The following is a 22,889-nucleotide window of genomic DNA, read 5'->3' as shown; positions in this document are numbered from 1 at the left end:
CTAGCTCCAAGTCAGTGAATAATAAAAGGTAACTATTGATCATTTGGTTACTGAGTATAATACATGAACATCCATCAGCTAGTTAATGAGTCTTTTTCTACATTTTCTTATCTTTTTATTGTCAAAGGGATTAATATATATCTGGGCAATATATATGGTACAGGATTTTAATTATGGCCTAATAGGCCAATGAAAATCCAGAGTTGAGAAATGTCTTAGTTTAAATGATTTTTGGTGCAAGCATCTGAATAAATCTTACTAATTTTGATGGAGAATTGTGATTTGAAGACTAAAATAAATACATCTTTGGAAATTTAATGTATTTCTTTTCACTTGCTCTGTAGCACTGTGCATTTACAGAAGTTGAGATTGTTTCTAAAATGAAAATGGAGAATATTCAAAAAAAAAACCTGAAGTAGAATAAAAAAGTGTCTTTACCCAATAAAGACTTATTAGGAAATTATAATAAGACTGTGGTTTTGTCACAGGAATAAACTGAGTGCATCAATAAAGCTACACATATATGGAAACTTGATTTACAACAGAGTTGAAACAGTGGTAACTGGAAAAAGTATGGACTATTTAATAAATGATTTTAGGACAACTTGTTATCCAAATGAAACAAAGTTAAGTTCAGATCTTTTTTTGAATGCACACTAAAATAAATAAAATATAAATACATATATAAATATACATATATAAATTTTGGTTTGTGGATTAACCACTTCAATTTGAAATGCAAACCTTAGAACTCTGAGAAGATAGAGAAGAATATCTTAATGGCCCCAACAGAAAGAGTGTTCTTAATAAAGACATAAAAGTGGTAACCATAGTGGATGCAACTGATAAATTTGAATATATTGAATTTTAGACACTAAAAGAAAAGAGAAAGACACTATAAATTGAAAGAATATAGTAGCAGTAATGTAACCACAAAGCATTAAGCTAGCACTCAGAACATATTTTTAAAGTCTACAAGAAATTAAATTAAAAAGAATTCAATGTAAACAAGACATATTTTCACAGAAGTACAAATGGACTGTAAATTATTAAAGTTGCTTTACTTTATTAGTAATTGGGAAATGCAAAATCAGAACATGTTAAAATAACATTTATAGTCATTGTATTGGAAAAAATTGATAACTACAAATTTTGACAAAGATGTGGATCAATGAGAATTCTTACACTTGGATGTGGGTATTAAACTGATGCAACTTTGGAAAATGATCTTTCTGTATCATCATGGTAAGTTGAATATTCATATATATACCTTGTAACCCACTGATGCAATCCTTGGATATATACTGAGAAAGGTTCTATCTTATGTTAGCAGAAAACAAATGCAGAAACTTTTATAGCAGTATCATTTATAAAAGAAAAAGAAAGGAATTCAAGTGTCTGTGGACAGGAGAATTGACAAACTATAGTATATTCATACAGTGGAATATTATATAATCCTAAAAAGTGAATGATTATAGTTCTTTGAATCAACAAATATAGGTCAAGAAGACTGTAGTTAAGAACATTCCATTTTGATAAGTGTAAAAGATAAGCAAAATTATAAACAGTACTTTTTAGGGTCATGTGTTATTTCTGTTTGTTTTATATAAAGGCTTGGGGATAATAAACACCAAATTCAGGCTTGTGGTAACTTTGAATGGAGTAGGCAGAGAAATGGAATATAAAAGAACACTTAGCTTAACAGGCATGTACAATGATGAGAAATGCAATGTGAAAGGAGCAGAAAGCTCTTCCTAAACAGGAAATTGAAATAATGCCAATATTATTCTGGTTCTAATAATGGATGGTCATTTAATGCACATTCAGTTCATTTTTTTGTTTGTTTTATCATATGTGTTCTTTAGATGTTTAAGCAAATTCAAAATTATATATATATATATATATACACACACACACACACATATACATAAATTCAATTACATGTATATAGTTCAAAAGAAGATGGACTCATTCTGAGGTAGAATAGTCAACCCAAGCTTTGTGAATGCAGTGGCGGACTGCAGTGGCACAGGTGATCTTTCAGATAAAGCTTCATCAGTAGCCTCCTAAGCATATTTTAAATTGATTTGGGAATTGACAGCTACATGTCAAGTCAAAGAACTTGAGGAGGGAAATGTTTGACCATGACAATTATTAAAATGTTAGCTCTAGTTCATAGAAACTCTTTTTAAAGCCAGATACCTTTGAGCAACCCAGAGTAAGAGTCCTTTGTCATCTATTTTTTATACTGTGTGTTATAAATTATGAAATGCAGTATTTTGTATACACCTTCTGAAAGTTTTAAAATTATTTTCATGAATATAGGATCTGATTAAATTTAACATTGATTTATTTTCATATTCACTCCTTCATAGTGTCCTTGCATAAACCCTTGAGAAGCTATTTTTTCATTGCTGACAAGAAAGGAAAAAAATATCCCCTTACATTTCTTTTTCTTTTTTTCCTTTTCTTTGTTAAAGGTGAAAGTCTGGTTCCAGAACAGGCGAATGAAGTGGAAGAGAGTGAAAGGAGGACAGCAAGGAGCTGCGGCTCGAGAAAAGGAACTGGTGAATGTGAAAAAAGGCACACTTCTCCCTTCAGAGCTTTCGGGAATTGGTGCGGCCACCCTCCAGCCAACAGGGGACTCTCTAGCAAATGAAGACAGCCATGACAGTGACCACAGCTCAGAACATGCGCACTTATGATACACAGAGAGGATCAGCTCCATTCTCAGGAAAGAAATGTGATGGCAAGCCTTACTCAAACATCGTTTACACAGACAGATGACTATGACAGCGATTTTTAGTATTATTAAATTCAGGCATCTTGAGTCTCGTTTTCATGATTTATAGAGGGTTTACACTATGTGCCACTTACTAAGATGTTTCCACAGTGAAGATGGAAAAGGTGAACTTGCTTTGAATATTCCAGATGTGTTGGTTGTGTGTATGACAATGAGCAGGTTTGTGTTTGCTTTTGCTTGCACTGAAAATTAAATTGCTATCAAGAGCAAACTATGAGACAGTTTTATTCAAGATGCTTCCAGAAGGAAGACACAGAAGATGAACTTGCTTTGAACAGATGTGCGAGGTCATGTGTATGACAGTGGGCAGGTATTTGCTTTTGCTTGCACTGACAATTAAATTACTATCAACAATAAACCATGAAACATTTTATCCTGAACAGCCACAGTGCCTGAAATCACTCTTAAGTGGATAAAAAATGTATTTTAACTCTGTATATATTACCTTTAAGTCATTTTCCTGTCTTCACTAAGTTTAGCAATGCATTCATATTAACTGTTGAAAATAGGCACTCACGATGACAACCAGAACCAGCTTCCTGTCTTTTTATAGATTTTGTCATCCCAGAAAACAATCAGCACATGCTTACTTGTGTTCAAGTAGAGAAAAATAAATTTAGAGTCTGATAGGACATATTCTTTTACCACAGACAAAACAAATCTTATGTTGCATTTTCTATCAACTGCTGCTAAGACATTATTATAAAACTTACCTAGCTCCTCAATTCTTCTTATCTTATAGCTTGAAAAAAAATTAGGATCATAGGCAAATCAGTTACCTTGAAGAAAGAGCTTTGTATGACAGACATTGTCTGATTTTATTTCTATAAATTGTTAGCTATTATGACTATGATTTAATTAACAGGAAAAAGGTTTCCCCCAATTGGCAATGATATTAGACAAATTGCAAAGCAATTTAATTCCTCAAGTAGGTGGAAGATAAAATTCTGAATGTCTTCAAATTAAATTCAGTGAAAATATTTTTTCATATATGATGTATTCATGCAGAACAACAATCTTTGTATTTTGTAAAAAAAAGTTTAATAAATGATCCTTTGTAAATAATTGTCGTTTCCCTACATGATTTCCTAAATGTTTACAGGTTTTAATATAAATATGTAAGAAATTCTCAAATTCATCTGCACTTGTGTAAATCAAGATGATTGTAATTAATAGATCAGTGAGAGTTTTTGGTTTCTGAAAGTTCTTATTATGGAAATAATCAATCACTGGGTAGTCAAAGAGCATCTAAGAATAGGTGTATGTTAAGCCATTTCCCTGATTTGAAGAATATACCAAATGGATTTGTTGGTGTGTTTTATGAAATCCAAGATAAAAGTAGGAGGAAAAGTAATACTGTCAACACAAAGAAATAAACAGAACAGTTATATTATGTATAATATATATGAGTTAATCCAATAACTATTTCTAAGTCAAAATATCCAGAGTCGTTCATGTGCAAATAAGCTCATTGGAATTCTTAGTCATAACAAATATTTCCAATATAAGAAGTCAAGGGTTATAGTAACTAAATGATTTTGTGTCATATATGATTGCACATGCATTGGATATTTAAGTCCTACTTATAATTTTATAAGAATTTTTCATTCTACATTTTAACCAGAAATGTTTGGAAATATCCAGCAGCTCCTCCTCTTCCCCTAATTAATTAGAAATAGAAATAGATTGGTAAAAATTTCCCAAAACCTCACTATTTAATTAACTTCATTTGCTTTGGAATGGTGAAATTGATAAAAAATAGATTTTGTTGAATTCAGGTACTTAGTCTAGCATGATCTATAGAGAGTATCCGAGAAATAATTAGGTTGTATCATGTTTTTCCCTTTGTGTAATAAATTTTATCATAGCACTTAGAAATATTTCTAAATTAACTTTGGGGTGAAGACCATTCAGATTAACAGCATCCAGGCAAAAAACAAGACACTCTTCTATCAATCACTTGAATGAATACAAAGTATATTTGTACTGATGACATCTACTTGGGTGGACTGACTTTCTTACTGTAGGATCTAAATTCAAAACAACCTTGACAAATTGAAGAAGTGGGAAGATATAAATTGAATTGAGTTCAATGGGGACAAAGTAGGGGATAATTCATTCTGGCAGGAAAATAATTTCCAGAAATATGAGGAAAGGACCACTTAAGAGTAGCTAAAGAAAGAGCTAAGGGTTGCGGCCAAATAGAAGATATAAGAATTACAATTTAGTATGATAAATGAAGGAGGAAAAAGTGCTTCTGAACAGATACGACATTTAGGAAATATGAAAAATTTGTATTGTAGACCATGCCTTTATTAGAGAATTGTGAGCTATTTGAAAATGTTTTAATGAAACTTGGTTTCAGAGAATCTGAAGAATCACCAGGCAGGATAGATCAGTGGCTGACCAAAAGGGGGCATCATTTATTCATAATGCGTAAGAATGATCTACCATATCAGATGTTGGAACACATTAGCGTAGTGACAACATTTACATGTAAACAAGCAAGCTAGATTAATTTTCATTAGAGGAACTTGTTTATTTTTGGAGTACTCTCGTATTCTGTCTTCAAAGTGGTGCATAGGTTTGCTTACTTAACACCTCAGCATCCTTTTAGAATTGAAATCCTATAAGCTAACAAATATTCTCCTGTCCTATCAGGTTAAATGTACTCAGAAATGACAAAATCTGAAAGAACTCTACTTGGTTTTGTTTTATACTGGGATTCTGGCTTGCCATGCTTTTCACATAATTCTATTTCAGACCTTCTAGCTCTATGGACATTTATAATGGAATGAAAGTACCTTTTCTGATAATAGTATGGAATCATTGTTAGAGTGATTTTCCAGCAGGACTGAGAGGAATGAACACTGCAAAGATTTTTCCAACAGATGATTCACATGTTTTTAACTCGTTATTAACACGACCCCAATTATCTCTTCTTTCCCGTATTTGCCTATGATTGTCAGCTTTTATTTTCCCCTTCAGAGACCTAAAACCTGAGTTTGCCATTGTTTTAAATGAACTAAATGCACTTACAATAATCTCAACCACAGTTTTAATACACTCAAATGACATAAGTGTGGGAATGACTCGTGAAATTCAATAAGGGCTTTCCTTAGGATCGTAAGACGAGATTAGAGGGCAGATAGAAAAATAAATTATAAAAATAAATAGGTTATATTTTAAGTGCTTCTGATTTTCAATAACACTTTTTAAAAATTACTGGCATATTTATGGCAAATGCCAATTTTCTTCTTAGAAAAGTTTAGAGGAAACTATAGAGCTAAAATAAAATCTGTAACAAGACAGTAGAGTATCCTGTTAATGTAGAAATGTTTAATGTAAAATGTTTTCACCTTAATTTCTAAATATGCATAGACTAGTGGTTTTTAAGAACAAGTCACTTATGCCATGACCTATCTTATAATAAAATATTAAAATAATTCAGTTAATATTTCAGGTGAGTGGTGTTTAGATTACAATGCAATGTATAAACTGTCAACTATAAATAGTTAATTTGTATAGTTATTTGAGTCATTTGGGGATTAATTGTATAGTCAGCTTCTGTTGCATTCTTTCAGTAAAAAGAAATCTATTAATAAAAGTAAATTCAGAGCTACTGATAATTTAACATTTAATTTGATATTCTAAACATTCCAATCACATGAACATTAGGAATCTGTAGGCTTGGGGTCTACAAACACTAATTTATAAAAGCATTTGTTTTTTGTTATGTTTTTTTATTTCCTGCCTAAAGCTGATGAGAATATTGAAGAACAGTCCTTATGAGTGCCTCAGCATGTCTGCTTTCAGTTCTTAAGGAATAATGCTAGAGGTAGAAATGTCCCCAGGAAAAAAAGATTGCTACATCAAACTCTGAAGACCTATAAATCTTTTCTTTAAGTAATTCTCTATTACAATATATTTTTACAATGCTTGAATATTGACATTTAAGGTTTAAATATGTTGAGAGTATGTTTAAGATATTAAACATTTATTTCTTTTATATCTTATTTTTCTCCCTTACTAGCTAACTTTAATTCAAATTCAGCCTCAAACCATGGTCAAGAAAAAAAAGAATCAAGAAAAATTTTGATTGCATTATAATGTATTCAGCCAGCTCAGTAAACCCCCATTAAAATATTTTTTACTTTTGTTAATGATGGTTTTCAGAAAATATTTCCAAAATAGAATGAATTTGCAACTATAAATTACTGGTCACATGAACTTCATGTAAGGGTTGATATGGTGATTTGAGTATATAGTAATATGAAGTTTATTCTGTACTTCATATTTCTGCCCTTTCTGAGCTAAATTAACTGAAATAAATGCCCTTTCTGACCTAAATGAACTGAAATAAACATGTACAGTATTTGATTTAAATGAAAGAGAAATTGCATGATTTAGGACCAATTACATTCCCTAACATATTTAAACATACATCTTTCTTGCATATATGTGATATTGATAGTTGAAAACATTAAATATTATTCCATTTTTTTATATTTAGTACATTGCTAATTCTGAAAATACATCATTACTTGCCTAGTTTGATAAAACATTGGACCCACACTATATATTTAAAGTCAAACTAGAATACCAGGTAAATTATTTCACGACTTTCACTTTCTTCACTGCAGAGTTCAATTTTCTTTGGATTTGCCGATATTCGAATTTAGTAATTATTCATGAACTCAGGTCTATAAGGTATAAGAGAATTTTGGGTATTAAAAATTTTTGAAAAAGTGGATAGAGAACGTTATCTAAAACACTAAGATTTATAAAATACTTGGGTTCAATAGAAAAAGAAATAGGCTTTTTACATTACACATTTTATAAAAATAGCATCAACTTAATTTCTTTTAGAAGAACTTACTAGATATTCTTTTCTAATTTGCTTCTACCACATTTTTCAGCAAATTTTTGCTTGGTGGAAAAATGAGATTTTAGCTGATAACCAAAAGTTAATTTAAAAAAGCCATCTGAAATAAAATATTTACTGAATGTTATGTAATTCATGAGGGAAAAAAAAATCAAACAGTTAAAAGGAGACTGTGTCTTGTTCAGTTTGACAATAGACCACAAGTAATATTAATTACATGAAAAGCTGTTTATCATGACTATACTATTACCTGGTAGCCTCATGTGGGATCTATCAGAATCTTGTTACTTGATTACTAAAATGTATTACTTACATAGAGATAGTAAACACCTTTTAAGGAAGATTTTGGCATCTTTGTTAGAATATATTGAATCATCTTCAGTATTTCCCTTAGAAGAAATGCTTTCTGTTTGTTCTCTGAACATATATGGATAAGAGAAACTTTTTTATTTATGTAACACAAAATTTTAGAAAACATTTATTACTATAAATATTTATTTTAGGTAGCAGTTAAAACATAGCATGCATGCTACTCTGTAAAGCTTTTTTTTTTCTTTGCTGAATAATATAATGTAAGCACATTTGATAGCTAAGTAGTACCCTTATATGGATGTACTATGTCCTATCTAACAAATCCCCTATTATTAAATATTTACCTTCCCCCCAAGTTTTCCCTAAACAATATTGAAATGAACTATTTTTTACATTCTTCTTTGCAAAATTTAATTTTTCTCAGGGGGGATTTTGTAGGAAATATATTAGTTGGGACAAGATTTGCTCATTATTAGGCCTTTTATACACATTGCGAATTTCCCATCTAAAAACGCTAACTTCCACTCTTACCAATGCCTACTTTCCTATATATGTTAATATTAACCATTAGAATTATTTTTGTTTTGAATCTGGAAGAAAAGTATATTTTAATCTACATTTGTTTAATTTCTTATGAAGTTGAACATCTTAATGTGCTTATTGATAATTACCTTTTTTAAATCATTGATCATATAGTAAGTATTTTTTTATATTAGTATATTTGCTTTTCTTATGATTGGGAAGAACTTTTTACATATTAAATGTATTAACAATTTGTCACATTGCATGCTTATAAAATAAAATTAAAAATTCTCAATTTTACTACTTTGATAAAATCTAGAGCACTTTGTTGTAGTTCACTATGGATGTATTATAGTTTTACTCGTCAGAACAGTTATTTTCCAGAGCAGATTTTTTAAAAGCAAATAGTATGTGAAATTGAGCAAATCAGAACAGCCCTATTTTTCTCTTTCTTATATAAGGCAATAGACTGAAGGGATGCATATTTTGTTTTATTCACAATATTTCATCTTTATTAAGACAGATTATAAATACTAAGTATTTTAAAATATTTGACTTCAGGAGTTATGCATATGAAATTTTAATATTAAATATAATTAATTTTTTAAAGGTCATTTGGTTTGAGGAAAACAGTAACAAATCGATGTCTCTGTGAAACATATTTTCTCCCTCTACTGGTAGCAGTATATATGTGAAAATATAGACTAGCCAGCCCTTTAAGTTTTTTTTAGAAAAACAAAAATAAAACTATCCATAATAACAAGTATTTGCTAACGATTACAAGTTTACAAACTAAATTTCTTCTGGAAGGACCCAGCCATCTCTTCCAAGCAGGTCACATATGTCACTGATAACACATTGGATGATACAGGTGGAAAGATAAAAATATGCTTTTTAAACGTCGTGTTGCACAATTTTTTTTTTTTTTTTGCTGTATAAACAAGGAGGTGGAGAGGTTGTGAATTGAAACTTAATAAAAGCAGTGCTTTAAAAAGATGGAGAAAAAGGTATTTTAAGGAAATAATTTTCTTGATCCTCCATTTTTTAAAAAAGCAATCAAAATTGAATCCAGATATATTAACAATCCTGTCTAAATGATAGTATTAGTGATGATTACTGGTGACAGTAAAACTAATTATTAACATTTTTCCAGTGCCTGCAAAGCATTTTGTAAGTTGCTGTAATGTCAGCCAAATAGAAAACAAAACAAAACAAAAATTCTAGTTACTCATTAACACTTTAGTTTCTGAATTAAAAAAAAAGACATTAAACCTAAGGACAAAATTTAAATTAGAGGGTATTCTTATGAAGAAACCAGTATAGGACTCTGATGTTACAGAATTAATACCATAATCCCTGCTTATCTGCGGTTTCGCTTTCAGCAGTTTCGGTTATCTGATGAACTGCAGTAGGAAGCAGATGGTCCTCCTTCTGACGAATCATCAGAAGGTCAATAGTAGCTTAACTCTACATCACACTGCATCATGCGCCGCACTTCGTCTCATTACATAGGCATTTTGTGGCTCACATCAAAACCAGGGTGAGTACAGTACAGGCGGGTATTTCAAGAGAGACAGACCACATCCATATAACTTTTATTACAGCTTATTGTTATAATTTTTCTATTTTATTATTACTGTGTCTAATTTGTAAATTACACTTTATCATAGATGTATATGGATAAGAATAAACATAGTGCATATGGGTCCAGTTCTGTCTGCAGTTCAGGCATCCCCCAGGGGTCTTGGGTCTTGGAACATAAGCCCCTTGGATAAGGGGGACTGCTGTAAATCAAGGAGTTTATACAGAATAATTTTAGCTTAAATTTTGTTTAAATGTTTTTTTCAGGTTACTTTAAGGAATATTTGGTTAATAGTCAATTCAGTCCAATTCGTTCAATCAACAAAATATTTATATATTAATTATATGTAATTCTCAACTCCATCATTTTATTTACTACGTTATTGATTTGTTAGCATATTCCTTAACCTTAAAGCACATTTGTAATGACTGAGTATTCAGAATTTCTGTGTACCTCTTCTGTCCAGTTCTGTTTGGTCACTGCTGAAACCCATTTGTATCTCTTGAGTGTTGGTTAGGGGCAGACAAAACTGCCTCTGGAGCACCTTTATGAGGAAGCCCTTGACAGGGGCTGGCTGACTTTTATGACCCATTGTTTTCTGTTTAGTCAATTCCAGTGTTTCTGCCAGCAGATTTTCAAGGTACTGTGGTGAAACCAGTGATGATTCTGACCATTTATGCTTCATATTTTGAGATGTACTTTGATCATTATTTTATTGCAGTTTCTTACTTTGACTCTCTCTCTATATATATGTATGTGTGTGTATATATATATATATATATATATTTTTTTTTTTAAGGTTTGTTAGAATATTACATGGAATTTTAGGAAGTCACACAGAAAATTTGTTTCTTATGTAAATAATTCTTTTTAGAAATTTGAGTACCTCTGCAGTTTCCTGTGTCATTTTTAAATCAATATTCCAATTGTAGAAAAAATAATTAAAAAATTTTAAAGATGTTCAAAGTAATTTTGATGAACATGGTCAAAGTTAAAGATCATCTGCAATTAAGAAAAAATCATTTCAATAATAAAGCTATATGAAACAGTGACTCTTTTCCAAACAACATTTGAAATTCTAGGTTGTTCCCTGGGCAGGACAACAGAATGCAGTGGTCCTGAGCTGAAGCCACTTAACAAACTTGAAATTTAATACATGAAGATAGCTGTCCTCTTTGTTTTCATTCCTCTTCTGCTATAATCAGTTCTCCAGGCTGAAGCCAAAGTAGTTTCTTTAAAATGCAAATCAGATTAATAAGTGGTTCATGGTAACTTTTCAAATGTAAAATTTCAAGTGAAAGCTCTAGTCCATAATGAAATGTTTGTAGACATTTTAAAAAGGCAAAATTATACCATAACCCTCTTTTGGATAAAACACACCAATGACAGAATAAAAATCAGAACGCTTAGCTTAATCTCAAGACAGTCAGATATGGCCACAAGCTGGTGACTTGTCTTGCCTGCCAACACTTCTGTGTGGCCTCAGCTCCAACCACTTGTGGCTTCCTGTCTACCCTTGGCCTCAGTGAGTCCACTCATCTCATTCGGGCCTTTCATTTCCTAGTGCCTTTGCCTGAAATGTTCTTCACCATGTATCATGGCCTTATTTCTTCATTTCCTTTATGTCTCTACTTCCTCATATAAGCAATCTCTGATCTTCTTACATAAAATGGTACCATCTGTCACATTCATCCCATTAAACAGTATCACTTTTCTTAGCTATTAGGTAAGTATCTGCTAACTTATTTCCCTCATTGATTTTAGGCTTCAGAAGAGGGCAGGGACTTTGTCTGTTGTATTATTGCTAGGTCTCAAGCACCTTGAACAGTCCCTCAAAACCCCAAACCAGCCCATATCCTGAATTTGTGTGAATTAAAAAATGGCATTCCTGCCTCAAAAATATTAGAATGTCAGTGCCTGGTAATCATAGTGAGCATTACAGAACTATGTGGCAGTTGTGAAGTGAATGACACCCCCTGGAGGTATGCAATTCATGATTTGCACAATTGTAAACACTGACTCTGAGGTTGACATATAGTAGCAATCAATTAATATTTATTGAATTAATGTGTGAATGAAATGCCATAAGATCTATTCAAAGAAATACCTATAAATCTGAATTAGTTGTAAAATGCAGCTCTAGAATATTTTTTAATGGGTTGTAAATGCATGTCGTAAGTCCAAAGAAAACTTTGACTTTGGTTTTTGAAATTGCAGTAGTAATACACCAAGTTGGATGACAATAAATATAAGTTTAAGAGAATAGGCTCTAACACATGTTCATTTATAGTTTGAGAGAAAAGGGAAAAATTTTCCTTCGGTTCAGATGCCTTTCTTGAAATTCTCACCATTTTTTACAGACGTTTGGCTGGTTTCCAAACATCGTTGCTTGTCTGGTATGAGGAATGCCATCTGTGCAGTATGGAAGTCCTTTTTAAAAAATGGACTGCTAATTATGTTCTGGGCAGGTGCTGTTAAAGTGAAATCAGGTGTCAAGCTTACAATTGTCTAAAATGACTGTTTTTCTGAAAAACAATGGCATACCATATTGTAAAATGGAATTTAAGCATGGCATGCAAGCATTCCATTTTTGAGGTGTTGCAAAGGTCAGATTGCATAGCACAGCTGTAAAATATTCTAACAACTTCCACCATCAACAATGGAAATTAAGTTTTATTTTAAATCAAGGATAGAGATTACATCAAAGTTATATATTTCCTCACTAAAATATCTTCTGATTATATTTTTTTCTGAAAAGTTTATGAAGGAGGAACAGTGAGCTGAAAAGTGTGAATACCAATTCTAAAATACATAAATTAACTTTGAAAAGTAGCCAAAATAAGTTTTTTGTTGTTTTTAAGTGGAACCTGTTTTATTAGAGTAATAAAAAATAAACTTAATGGAGTTTTTTTAGCTCCATGCAGGGCAACATGACCAGTTTATTTTTTTTTAATATATTAACTAAATAAAAACACTACAGTCTTTCCCAGTTTCACTACAGATTTACGATGACACACTCATTTGTTACTATATGAATGCTAACTCATATAAAGCAAGGTAGAAATACCTCTCAGACAAATCTTAAAATATGAGTATTGCTATGTCTACTACAATAAAACATCTCCATTATTATCAGAATATAACTTTGATATTGCTTATTGTGTGTGACTATTTTCTATTTGCAATGTAGTTAATACATTGTCATTTAGTACTTAAAGCAGTTCCATGAGTTAGAGTCCAGTATTGTTCTAGGCTGCAGATGAGATCACTGAAGCTTAGTAAGTTGAAACATCTTCCCTAAATTCATATGCTACTAAATTGCAGAGCTGGGGCTTATAGTTTAGTTTGTAGAATCTCAAAGCCTATATTTTAACCACTCCCAAAATAGCCTCTTCTTAAAAAAAGTGTATTAGGTAGAAGGATTTCCCTTATTGGACCATCTAATCTCAAGGAAATATCATTAGCACAACAAAATATCATAATTTACATACCACTTGATCTCAGTTACAATTTCAGCCACTGTGGCCAATGCAACTAGGGCCACAACAGGAAGTTTACAAGTCGCGTCCTTCATCATGAATATAGTTGAGTCAGTTAAAGCCAAGAGATTTAAAGCAGGAGACTGATACTTACATCCAATTCCATTTGGTTCAATTATCTTGTACCTCATCTCACAATGGGTTAGAATTACCAAGTAAGACATAGAAAGTTGTTACTGTCAGACATAGGATTCTGAACAGAACTGGAAACTTAAATATCGAAGGAGATACAGAGATTGAAAAGTAATTTGGAGCTGTAAAAAAATAAATGGGCATATTAAGACTTTCAAGAATTTATTTGAGTAAGAAGTGGTTTAAATTGAACAGTGCCAGACCAGAAGTGGTTTGGAGCACTCCACTGACAGGAAGAGCTCAGGGAGAGAATCTTACAGAGAAAAGGATGCAAAGTGAGGAAATGTTTGATTGTCCATAGCATAAGTGTAATTGGATATGTGTGACTGGTTGTCCTTAGCATTTTGATTTTGTAAACTTGGAGCCTTTACAGGCTTAGATTTTGGTTTGCCTATGTAGATAGCCATGGCATTAGAACTACATCAGTCTAATGACCCCTTGCTGATTAATTTAGCAAAGCTCATTATCTTTAGGTGAAAAATCTCTGTATTATAGCAGGATTTGGTTCATTAAGATGTGTTAAACACAAGATAACAGACTGAAAATGGCCTTGCTTATATTAAACCTCATGTTATCCAACAGAAAATTAACTTAATTAACTTCTGAGAGAGTTTCAGCTGCTCCAGAAATGGAATCTTAAACCCATCAATCAGGAATCAGGAATCACCTGATCAGCACTAGTTTGGTAGTCAGCCTGATAGACCCCTGCCACTCCCTAAGGAAAAGTAAATTTGCAATATTCAACCCATACTTTTGCTTCATAATTTCCTTGTTCCCTCTCCCTTCGGCCTATAGAAGTCTTTTATAGCTTGTATAGCTTCTCAGAGCTCCTTTCTATCTGCTAGATTGAATGCTACCTGATTCAAATTGAATTTTGTCATAAACTCTTAAAATTTTAGGTGTACCTCAGTTTATTTTTTAATAGTTCTGGGGTCAGAAGAGGGAACCAAGGAAGACCGTTGATGGCCCCTAGGAGCAGTGAACAACCTGATAGAGGTACCAGTTGAGCCTCTTGAGCTCTCTTCTCTTGCTGCCTTTGAAGGTCATGGGTATGCCTCTCTCAGATCCTAGCTCCACAGCTTTTGCATTATGAGCTTTCAGACTTTATTTGAGCGTTTCTTTTTCTGGACTGGGTTGAGAAGGTGGGAAGAGTCAGACTGGCTTAGATTTGGATTTGGATTTAGAAAGTGGATTCGGTCCTGGGTTGGACTGGGTCCGACTTAAGCTGGGATTGAGTCACATGTGAGGCCTAAGGTAAGTAAAATTTTATTTTAAGGCTGATATGGTAGGCTAACTTTACCAAAAAATAACCTTGAATACAGTGGCCACAGTGGAGAATTTTTAACCTAGATAAGCTTATCCAATTTGGTGCCTTAGAGAAAAAGGGGTCTCAGCCACTCACTCACTATAAAGGGTAGATGGAAAATTATTTTTCCTTTTCTACAGTTTCTGGTGACCAGGATGAGACACTCTCAGATTCCACTTATTCCAGAGCCTGCAGGCAGCATCCTGGGAAAACTGGCAGAAGCCAGCAAAGGGTAAGAATTGTTATCAGAGTCAGTTCTCCCCAGTTTCTATCTGTGGTGCCTGGTTGAGAAAGTAAGGTAAAATTTCATATTGTTCCTTCCTTTCAGATTGACAGGCAAAAGAAAGCATTTGTAAGAATGAGATCTTTTAGTTGTGACTTGTGACTTGCTTCTGAGTATCCACTGATTGAAGATATTTTTTCTCCCAAGGACAGCTATAGCTTTCTTGTTTATTGTGTTTTGTGTCCTAAGAACTTGACTTGGCTTTCTGCTTGACTGGGGGCGGTATGCTGGTTCTTGAGTATACAGACAGATCAACAATTAGGTTGGAGGCTCCGAAAATATGGCCAGACAGAAATTTGTGTTGCAGTCTATTTGTGGGTAGGGTCCTACTGACTGTTGTCAACCCTCAGGGGAATTATCTTAGTTTTCATTCTCTTGGTTATCTTTGGGAGGCCCTCTGGACCTTGGTAGGGAATCATTTACACCCTCTTTGGGGCTGCTTCTTTCATCAGTGGGGTTACGTAATACTGAGACAGGGAGCATGGGCTTAGACAGAATAGGGTGAGGGCCTCCAGAAAAAGCAAGGCAAGATATTTACAGTCAAAGCAATGTAACAATGTAAAGTCCCTATCGAAACTCTGTGTTCAGCATTATGCAAAGTCAAGGTCACACTAATTCTCTAGGGTAAAGATACTAGACTAGGAATATAGACATCTTCAGTGAGATCAGTTAAAGGTCAAAAGGCCAGGAGCAACTTGGCCTGGAATGTTTGAGTGTTCCCCAAGGGTATCTCAGCATAACCCGTGACTTCACTGTAAACAGCCCTACCAAACAGACAACAACCCAGCCCACCCTGAGGGCAGGGCAGGTGGTACAGGTCCATACCCTAAGCCCTCAGTTCCCAAAAATCTTCTACTGCCTATAAATCCCCTAGACAACACACCACCCCGGACTCTCTTGACCCCGCCTGGCGTGAGCTGGGAGCTCTGTCCTCTCACTTTATCTCTAAATAAAAACCTGTACCTTGCTCTCCTACCTTGAGTGTTTGTGAAGCTCATTCTTCGGCTCTGTAAACAAGAACCCCGGTATCAACGCTGCCATGAATAATTACATCTGCTGTTTGTCCTGGCTGAAACCTGACAATATATTCAGATTCTTTTTTTTAAATAGCTCTATGGTCAGAAGTTGGCCAAATCAGGAACTGATATTCAGAGTCTGATAGAAACATTTTTAGGTCCCTTTCCCTTGTATTAAATAAAAATATGTACCCAGAGGGAAATAAACATATTTTGAAGCCCTTGTGAAAGGATTATTAAAACATTCCAAAGACACAGTTCTAAATCTAGAAAATGGGAATCTTTTGATTTCCATCTTAGTTGAAGATACTCTCCCTGACATAAAGAAGCAAATTGAGGATAATATAGTTGGATGGTTTTGGTGGGTCAGCCTTGTTACCATTAAAGTTGCAACTCAATTCTGAGGAATTAAAAGTAATTGTACTTGTCTTTTGCAAGTTTAATCTTTACAAGAACAGAATTGCAGCTCTGGAAACAATTCCTTTTTACCAATCTTCAGAACTCTCCTATTCATCTTAAAAGGCTTACAGATATTGTAAAAGATCTGATTTAGATAACAAAAAACCCTTCTTGGAGAAACTTACATGCTTTCTCTGTGCCTAAGAGATGCAAATGTTCTACTAGGTTCTCTGGAGGAAGCCAGAGCCATAAGATCTCTGTTGGTATTGCCAAAATTAATTTGTAAAGAGATCTATTTAATTGGCTTAAGTAGAACTAAGTGTTTATGTAAGTCAAGTATATTCTCAGAAATATAGAAACGATTCAAATGTCTTTCAAGTTCATGTGATATAAGATGATCTTCAAAAATAAAAGCTAGTTTAAGTTGATTTTTTAATTAAAATAGGCATGTTTTAGAGCTATCTAAGTGTAATGCAGATGCAAACTTTTTTCATGAGCAATCTAAACATATTGTTAAGAAAATTAAGTTAAATAGATGTAAGCAAGCTAAGAACATTCCTAAAAGGTAAATGCAGAATGACAGGATGCTGAAGTATTGGCTAGTTCTGGCGCAGTTAGCATTGCACATCCCCATTGTAATGAGGGGGCCCCACGATGCCTACACATTGGAATGAAGCAAACTTTATTAATGTATAGTATATCAAGGATATAATCAGGGAGTCATCTGCTGTCAATAGCAAAAATAGTATTTCTTCCTTTGATTTACTTTTTACTTTGTGTTTTGAATCTTTAAGTCCCTTCGAAGAAGGACCTACCTTATTATTTGATAGGGAATTACAATTACAAACATACCTTGGAGAAAATGTAGTTCTGTTTCCAAACCACTGCAATGAAGTAAATATCACAATAAAGGGAGTCAAATGATTTTTTGTTTCCCAGTGCAATAAAAGTTGTTTACACTATACTGTAGCCTGTTAAGTGCAATAGCATTATGTCTAAAAAAAAAAAAATCAATGTACCCACCTTATTTGAAAGTTACTTTACTGCTAAAGAATGCCAACCATCACCTGAGTTTTCAGTGAGTTGTAATCTTGCTGATGGAGGGTCTTGCCTCGATATTGATGGCTGCTGACTGATCAGGGGTTGTGGTTGGTGAAGGCTTGGGTGGCTGTGGCAGTTTCTTAAACTAAGACAACAATGAAGTCTGCCATGTAAATTGAATCTTCCTTTCATGAATGATTTTTCTTTAGCTTGCAGTACTATTTGATAGCATTTTACCCACAGCAGAACTTATTTCAAAATTGGAGTCAGTGCTCCTAAACCCTGCCGCTGCTTTATCAACTAAGCTTATGTAATATTCTAAGTCTTTTGTTGTCATTTCGACTATCTTCATAGCATCTTATCAGATAGCATTAGCCAGAAGTGTTTTTCATCTCAAGAAACCACTTTCTTTGTTCATCCATGAGAAACCTCCTCATCTGTTGAAGTTTTATCATGAGATGCAACCAGTCACAGCTTCAGGCTCCACTTCTAATTCTATTCCCACCACCTCTGCAGTTACCTCCTCCACTGAAGTCTTGGACCCCTGAGTCATCCATGAGGGTTGGAGTCAATTTCTTCCAAATTCCTGTTAATGTTGATATTTTGACCTCTTCCCATGAATCACAAATGTTCTTAATGGCATCTAGAATGGTGGATTCTTTCCAGAAGGTTTTCAGTTTACTTTGTCCAGTTTTAAATCAGAGGAATCACTATCTGTGGCAGCTATAACCTTATAAAATGTATCTCTTGCATGATAAAGCTTGAAAGATAAAATTACTCCTTGATGAAGGAGCAGAGTGGTTGTTTTGTTAGCATGAAGACAACATTAATCTCACTGTTCATTTCCATTAGAGCTCTTAGGTGACCAGGTACATTGTCAATGAGCAGTCATATTTTGAGGCCTTAAAATGTTCAGTAAACCATGTTGTAAACAGATGTGCTAGCACCCAGACCTTGTTTTTCCATTTATAAAGCACAGGCAGAGTAGGTTTAGCATAATTCTTAAGAACCTTTAGTATTTTCAGAATGGTAAATGAGCAATACTTCAACTTAGTCACCAGCTGCATTGGCCCCTAATAAGAGAGTTAGCCTGTCCTCTGAAGCTTTGAAGCAGGGCACTGACTTCCACTCTCTAGTTATGAAAGTCCTAGATGGCGTCTTCTTGTTATAGAAGTCTCTTTCGTCTATATTGAAAATATATTGGTTAGTATAACTGCATCCATTAATTATTTTAGCTAAATCTTCCTGATAATTTGCTGCTGTTTCTCCATCAACATCTGTTGCTCCATTTTGCACTTTCATGTTATGGAGGCAGCGTCTTTCCTTAAACCTTGTAAGCTAACCTCTGCTCACTTCAGATTTTCTTCTGCAGCTTCCTCACCCCTCTCAGCCTTCATAGAATTGAAAAGACTTAGGGCCTTGCTCTGGATTAGGCTTTGGCTTAATGGGGTATTGTGGCTGGTTTGACCTTCTTTCCACAGCACTAAAATTTTCTCCATATCATCACTAAGGCTGTTTTACCGTCTTATCACTTGTGTGCTCACTGGAGTAAGCCTTCAGAAACTTTTAATTGCCTTCAAAGACTTTCTTTTGCATTCACAACTTGGCTGACTCATTGGCACAAGAGGCCTAGCTTTTGGCCTGTCTTCACTTTCAAAATGCCTTCCTCACTAAGCTTAATCATTTCTAGCTTTTGATTTAAATTGAGAAATGTGTGACTCTTCCTTTCAGTTGAACACTTAAAGGCCATTGTAGGATTATTAACTGGTCTCATTTCAATATTGTTATGTCTCAGGGAATTAGGGACGCCCAAGGAGAGGAAGAGAGAGGGGGAGAATCTCCGTGGAACAATCAGAATACACACATTTATTGATTAAATTTGCTGTCTATGTAAGATGTAGTTTATGGGACTCCAAAACATTTACAATGCTATCATCAAAGATCACTGATTACAGATAACCATAAGTATAACAATAATGAAAAAATTTGAAATATTGTGAAAATCACCAAAATGTGACACAGAGACACAAAGTGAACAAATTTAAGAAAAACTGTACTGACAGATCTAGTCAACGCAGTTACCATGAATCTTCCATTTGTAAAATGTGCATTATCTGTAATGTGCAATTAAGTGAAGTACAGTAAAATGAGATATGCCTGTACACACCCATGAAACCATCAGTACAATTAAGATAATAAAAATATCCATCACACCCAGCAGTTTAGAAAGCTGGCACCATATTTTAGGGTTTGATTAATGCAATCAATACTCTAATGTATAGTCTTATACTAGGTGCCTGAGAAGAACATCTTTAAGGATCTCTGTTCATTTCTTATCCCTTTCAGATAAGTTATAATTTCCTTTAGGCTGTTATTACAGCTTAGACTTCACATTGCCATACATTTAGCTCTGCTTTGGTAGACTCATAAGCAACAGTAAGGGAAAGTTCATTAGAAAGGGCAAAACAATTCAGTACTATTTTCTTATCAAATTTCAATTTTGTTGAAGCCAAACACACATACACACACATGTACACACACCCACATGCATGTACACATGTGCATGTGTGTATATAATTGATCAAAGGTAAATAACATTTATCTTTAGAAACATAAACCTTACTAGTATTGTATTACTATAATAATATAAGTTTACTATTGAGTAATTCATAATCTAAGATAAAGAGTGAGCAAAGACTATAAACAGACTCAGTGTATTATTTTAAATACAGTAGGGACTAGGTGTGTTTTATTCTCTGTTGGGTTGCAAGTGCATAGCAGAGTACTTGGGCCACAGTAGGTGGTCAACTGTGATTCATCCAGACAATGAAGTATTACTCAGTACTAAAAAGCTTAAATGAGCTATCAAGCCATGAAAGGACTTGAAGAAACCTTAAATGCTTATTAGTAAGTGAAAAAAGCCAGTCTGGAAGGGTTGCATACTGTATAATTCCAACTGTATGACCTTCTGGAAAAGGCAAAACTATGGAGACAGTAAAAAGTCAGTATTTGCCAGGGATTGGGGGAAAGGAAGAGGTAAGTAGGCAGAGCACAAAGTATTTTTACGGTAGTGAAAAATGTTCTATGTAGATTATGGTGATAGATACATGTCATTATAGATTTGTCCAAACCCATAGGACCTACAGTGCCAAGAGTGAACCGTAATGTGAACCAGGGACTTTGGTGGTACTGCTGTTTCAGCTTTGGTTCATCCATCATGCCAACTGTACCACTCTAGTGTAGGATGTTGATACTGGGGAAGCTAAGTGGTGGGTAGGGAAAAGCAGCAGGTATATGGGAACTCTCTGTACTTTCTGTTCAATTTTGCTCTGAACCTAAACCTGTTGTTAAGAAATTAAGTTTATTTAAAACAACGCTATTTGTGAAAACTACAAAACATTTCTGAAAGAAACTAAAGCACATATCAGGTTAATGGATTTGAAGAGACTATTATTGAGATTACAGTACTACTCAAAGTATTGCAGAAATGGAAAAGACAATCTTCAAAATTCATATAGAAATGTGAGGTCCCTGAAAAGCTAAAACAATATTGAAAAAGAAGAAAAAATGTTGGAAAAATCATATTCCAATTAGTAATGCTTATTGCAAAGCAATAGTAATCAAAAGTGTAGTACTGACCTATGCTAGATATACAGACCAAGAGAAGAATTGTGACTCCATAAATATACCCATGCATCTATATCCAATTGATTTTTGACAAAAGTGATAAAATTATTTAATGGGAAAAGAATAGTCTTATCAAAATTTTGTGTTGAGATAACTGGATAACCACTTGTACTTGTAAAAGAATTAAGTTGAATCCCTACCATATGCCATATTACAACCTAACTAAAAATGGATTAAACCTAAATATAAGAGCTAAAACCATAAAAGTTTTAGAGGAAAACATAAGGTTGAATCTTTATGACCTTGAATTTGGCAATGGATTCTTAATGTGACACCAGAATCATGAGCAACAAAAGAAAAAAAGTAGATAATTGGACTTCATAAAAATGAAAAGCTTTTGTGCATCAAAGAACACTGCCAATAAAGGAAAAGACAACTTACAGAATGTGAGACAATATTTGCAAATCATATCTGAAAAGAGTATCCAGAATATAGAGAGAACTCTTACAACAAAACAACCAAAAAGTCTAACTGCCCAATTTAAAAATGTCAAAGACTTGAATTGTCACTATTACAAGTGGCCAAAAAGCACATGAAAAAATGCTCAAAATTACTCACTAGAGAAATGCAAATCAAAACCACAGTGACAAATCATTTCATATCCATTAGAATGGCTACCATACAAACAAATGAACAACTTTTGGCAAAGACATAGAGAAATCAAAACCCTCCTATATTGCTGGTAAGGTTGTAAAATGGTTCAGCTACTTTGGAAAACAGTTTGGTGATCTCTCAAAAAGTTAAACATAGAATTACCATATGACCCAGCAATTCCACTTCTCGGTATATACCCAAAAGAATTGAAAGTAGGTGTTTAACAAATACTTGAACACATGCATTTGTAGCAGCACTATCTGCAATAACCGAAAGGAGGAAACAGACCAAATGTTCATCAGTAGATGAACGGGTAAACAAAATATGGTCTGTACATGCAGTGGAATATTATTCAACCATAGAAATGAATAAAGTGTGATCCAGATACATAGTACAATATAAATGAATCTTGAAAACATTATATTAAGTGGAAGAAGTGAGACACATAAGGTCACATATTGTGTGATTCCATTAATATGAAATATCCAGAATAAGTAAATTCACAGGGACAGAAAACTGATGGTTTCCAGGGGCTAGATGGTAAGGAGGACAATGGGAAGTCATTGCTTAATGGTTATGGGATTTTCTTTTCTGGTAATAAGATGCTTTGGAACTAGAAAGAAGCAATGGTTGCACAAGTAATGGTAATACATTTTGTCAATGTACTAAATGCTGTGGATTGTTCACATAAAAATGGTTAATTTTATGTTACCTGAACTTGCCATTTAAAAAAAAAATTTAAGCACCTTTGTGTGAAGACATTAGAGAGCGGTCAAGGTAACACTTGA

At 33.6% G+C, this 22,889-nt stretch overlaps 2 protein-coding genes across 2 annotated transcripts in view; both read left to right on the top strand.

The window, feature by feature from the left end:
- The window catches only part of MEOX2 (mesenchyme homeobox 2), a 63,687-nt gene extending 59,819 nt beyond the window's left edge, over positions 1-3,868 (top strand). Inside the window, exon 3 of the mRNA XM_036894535.2 lies at positions 2,481-3,868. Coding sequence (XP_036750430.1) covers positions 2,481-2,705 — 225 coding nt within the window. The 3' untranslated portion in view covers positions 2,706-3,868. The remainder of the gene's footprint in view (positions 1-2,480) is intronic.
- Positions 3,869-14,901: 11,033 nt separating this feature from the next.
- AGMO (alkylglycerol monooxygenase) overlaps positions 14,902-22,889 on the top strand; it is a 384,539-nt gene continuing 376,551 nt past the window's right edge. Inside the window, exons 1-2 of the mRNA XM_057504558.1 lie at positions 14,902-15,029; positions 15,222-15,313. The gene's annotated coding sequence lies outside the window, so the exon portion shown is untranslated. The remainder of the gene's footprint in view (positions 15,030-15,221; positions 15,314-22,889) is intronic.

This window comes from Manis pentadactyla, chromosome 7, assembly GCF_030020395.1.
Source record: "Manis pentadactyla isolate mManPen7 chromosome 7, mManPen7.hap1, whole genome shotgun sequence".
In the NCBI taxonomy this organism is placed as follows: domain Eukaryota; kingdom Metazoa; phylum Chordata; class Mammalia; order Pholidota; family Manidae; genus Manis; species Manis pentadactyla.
Note: the sequence above shows the minus strand (reverse complement) of the source record. Positions and strands in the feature narration are given on the sequence as shown.